Source organism: Rhamphochromis sp. 'chilingali' (genome assembly GCF_963969265.1).
Source record: "Rhamphochromis sp. 'chilingali' genome assembly, chromosome: 3".
NCBI classification, from domain to species: domain Eukaryota; kingdom Metazoa; phylum Chordata; class Actinopteri; order Cichliformes; family Cichlidae; genus Rhamphochromis; species Rhamphochromis sp. 'chilingali'.
In genome coordinates, this window is record NC_137931.1 from 28,268,483 (window position 1) to 28,272,199 (window position 3,717).

The 3,717-nt window shown below is 38.6% G+C and overlaps 1 protein-coding gene across 1 annotated transcript; it reads right to left on the reverse strand.

The window, feature by feature from the left end:
- Nucleotides 1-236: 236 nt before the first annotated feature.
- Nucleotides 237-3,428, reverse strand: LOC308394164 (secretory phospholipase A2 receptor-like). Its single transcript, XM_080878347.1, has 4 exons — nucleotides 3,378-3,428; nucleotides 1,587-1,891; nucleotides 928-1,214; nucleotides 237-833 (listed from the first exon to the last, which is right to left on the reverse strand). The coding sequence occupies exons 2-4, from the start codon at nucleotides 1,855-1,857 to the stop codon at nucleotides 645-647; spliced, it is 747 nt and encodes a 248-aa protein (XP_080734473.1). The 5' UTR covers nucleotides 1,858-1,891; nucleotides 3,378-3,428; the 3' UTR covers nucleotides 237-644.
- Between the last annotated feature and the right edge of the window lie 289 nt (nucleotides 3,429-3,717).

The following is a 3,717-nucleotide window of genomic DNA, read 5'->3' on the forward strand; positions in this document are numbered from 1 at the left end:
TTCTCGAATTCTGTAAAACATTCTTTTCAAAAGGAATACAAGACGGCCTGTTTTAGATGTAAAAAAAGCCTCATAGCAGTGAAAGTAACCATATGGTTCCCTCACCACTGCTTATAAAGACAAAAATAATTGCTTAACTGCACATTAATCTTTATTTAATATCTTTATTGACTTGAGACAACTTTTAAATTATGTATAGTCCAGTATTTACTTGACATGTCACACAACTACATTAGGAAAATAACACATATAACAAGACGTTATGATTTTTCTGGTTTGCATTAATCTATCATCATTGTATAATCTAACAGTATGAAAACATCTCATCACTATTTCTCACCTTTTCAATGTACTGACTATATTAACTGATATATTTGTAACATGCATCATGAATGAAGGTACAATTATTCTAACTCAAAAACTTTTAACTGGTAGTGTAAAGTGTTGGTCAGGTTCCCATTGTTCTTGGAATTTCTAATTTTGGACTCACTCATATACCTGAATAACGGTTCATTTTTGTTTAACCCTGTCTGTGGAGTCTGCTTTGGATTATTTCTCCTGTTTACTTTGACACACATGTATCTAAGTGTCATAAGATGGAAAGGTAAGTACAGATATATCAAATTTTTACTTAAGTACAGCACTTAATTCATTTTGGAACAGAGAAAGTTCCTTTTCTGCTGGCAGTTTCTTATGCCGTAGGGTGAACTACCATTCTTCTCGAGGACGCCACAGAGGCCCTCGATTGGGCATTTTGGGATATCCTCATATTGCATTTCTTCTCCACCCACCCACAGCCACTCACCAGCCAGGTTACACAGGCCTGTCCACACCTGCCAACAGTAAACAAAGAGAAACAAACAAAGTTACAGTAAGTATAGTTATGAGTCTCTCACCAACACAAACGCATGCAGAAAACTGCCCAACCTCATCAGTGGTAGCCTCTTTTGCGGTCTCTCGTGCAGTGGTGTAGTCATCTGGAGTGATCAGGGAGGCCAGGTCATAGCCGTGGTTCCTGTATGAAGAGGCTGGATCTTCTGTGACCACTCCATCCAGAGACCTGCAGTGTTCTAATGCCTCCTCCCATGTTTTATTCTCCTTCACCAGAATCAGCTTTTCCTCATAACATAGGAAAGTTTTTTTTTCATCACACTTCTTGCTTTCCCATTTTCCGTCGCTTTTTCTGTTCACACAGTTTTCATCCTCTTTTGGTGCTGCAAGAAGTCGAAGTACAATAGACAAAAAAGACGGCTGGATTTCAGAGATGTTTTAAAGGTCTATTTTTATCTAGATTCAGTATCAAATCATTTTACCAGTACAGTGTTTATGTGTGTAACAAACCCTCCTTGCTGAAGTTCCAGCTGAAACAGTTGGTTTGGGACTTCATGAAACTCATTACAGTCAACACTGTGGTAGACAACACTGCTCCACACTGTAAATCTGATCCTTTCTCACCACTCAAATTGTTGAATGCTCAAAATGTCTCAAATTGATTTCAGGTCACAATGCAAATAAGTTTGGTATAATTACCAGTAAGTTTGATCTTGTAACATCTAAGGAGTAAGAAACATAGTATGAAAATGTACCATCCCATGGTGTGAAGATGGCTATTTCGCCTCCTCTGGACCATTTCCATGGACTTGTTGCATCCTTCCGGGACAAACCGATCCATCCAGAGTGCTGTAGAGCTTCATTCTCTTCTGCAGTTCTCACTCGGACCAAGTCAGTGTGGTTCTTCCTGCAGAATGCTACTGCCTCTTCCCAGGTATACTCGTAAGGGTTATTATAAAACTTGATGTCCAGCAGATGTCCACACACGGGGAAAAGAATGAGCAAGAGGGCAACGTGCTTCATCATTGTGTTTTTCACAGGAGAAAAGTGGACAAAAAGCCTGCACAGACAGGACACAGAACAGAAATTTTATAGTGAGGAAGAGCAGCGTCTGCTGTGTCCACATAATGCTCTACTGATAAATGCTGGGAACAATAAACTCTTCATTAAACACAACTAGAGTAAATTGCACAGATATAGGTGCTTGTGTGTTTAAAGAAATCAATAAAACATTTCAAATTTCAAGTGAAATGTCCTATTATTTAAAAAGAAAAGAACACAAAACAATAGAAATACTAATTTAAATAAATTGTTGTAATGACATTTACAAAATAAGAGTGCGAGTGAGATCAAACTGAATAGTGAGATAGCTTTGGTTTTTTGTTCTTCTTTGGCGGATCATACACTGTGTTCAGTGTCTGATCCCTTTGTCACGATCTTGGGTCATCTGACCCATCGTATTGAGTTTTAGTTTATTTTGATGTTTAAAGAGCACTAACAGTGTAGACCAGTCTAAATGGATCTTTGATGACAAATTGTCATGGTCCCTGTGCCCCGCTGGTCGATACTCTATTGGGCAATATGTTTGTGGTTTGTTTGCTCTCTCTCACTCTCTCTCTCGCCGCGGCGATGCTCATTGCGGGCTCCCGCTGCTAGCCCACACACCTGCTCATCACCGCACCAGCCACTGATCCCAGCTGATTACTGCACCACTTAGATGGCGAGTCTGCACTAGTCTTCGCTGGATCGTTGAGCTATCAGCGTCAGTTAAACTTGTGTATCTGCCAACCTGTATCTTGAGAGCCTTTTGTAATTATCCCTACTAACCCTTTGATGACATAAATAGCATTTTGGTTATTTCAGGTTAATTCCTCTATAAACGGCTGTTTCAAAAATGTAGATATAATAACTCTTTAGCAATTAAGTGTCATGATCTGTCTTGGTTCCGTGTCTCGTTAGTTAGACTATGTTCAGTTGTGTGACACCAAGTACTTTCAGACACTACAGTGACTGTGGTCCAGTTTATACAGGAATACTTCTTTAATGAGCTGCCTTTTTTAATTATTATTTTTTTATCTATACTTGTTCCTATATCTATGTGACAGTTTAATTAATCATGGTTTTCAATCACTGACATGAAAACAGGAGTTAAACCAATTCAGTTCTCTTTCAGTTGAGCTGTGTTTATTGTCACTTTGCTCACTACATATTTTGTCAGCTATAAATTTTACTACTATTTGCTGTCAGTCAGTGTAAAACATTACAACAAAATCAAAATCAGACAAAGACGTAATGTGTTAACCTAAGTCTCAGATGGTTGTTTTAGTGAAATTGCTCTAAAATGACTAAAGAAAAAATAGAGAATGAGTTGTACATGCATACATGCTAGTCTCAGGAAGTTAAACTGCTTTTAACATAATGTTTCAGCAGATTTAAACTGAAATCAGCCAAACTTACGTGGCTATCACACTGTTTTCTCTTAATCTCTTTATAAATATTAGTCTCTCCCATTCATTCCTCAGACCTGTTTGTACAGCAGCACTTACCTTGGTAGATGTTAGCAGGGAAGCTTTGAAATTCACTCCGGTTATGATCCCTCTGCAACAAGTCTGAACAAGTCTGAAAAGATACCAGTGGTTATTCAGAGCTTCATGCAAAACCTGCCATCTATGTCCCAACTAAATTGATGGATAGCTCTGGTGTGGCACCCCCCCCCAAGTCATTTAAATCAGAAGCAAAGCAGCAGCATTCAAATTCAATTTGTTCTGGATATTTACTTAGTCCCTTTCTAGAGCCTTCAGGGATCGTGTACATGCAAACCACCACAACCTACTGACAGAAAACTGTCAAAGGTGAGGATTTTTGTGTTTGAGTGTTGTTGAAATA

Bases quoted from the DNA above. Each gene is read 5' to 3' on its own strand.
- LOC308394164 (XM_080878347.1), bottom strand. From the start codon at position 1,857: ATGATGAAGCACGTTGCCCTCTTGCTCATTCTTTTCCCCGTGTGTGGA. The intron at 1,215-1,586 runs GTACATTTTCAT...GACTTCTTGCAG, and splicing joins CATCTTCACACCATGGGATG to CACCAAAAGAGGATGAAAAC. The intron at 834-927 runs GTTGGGCAGTTT...TACTGTTGGCAG, and splicing joins AAGAGGCTACCACTGATGAG to GTGTGGACAGGCCTGTGTAA.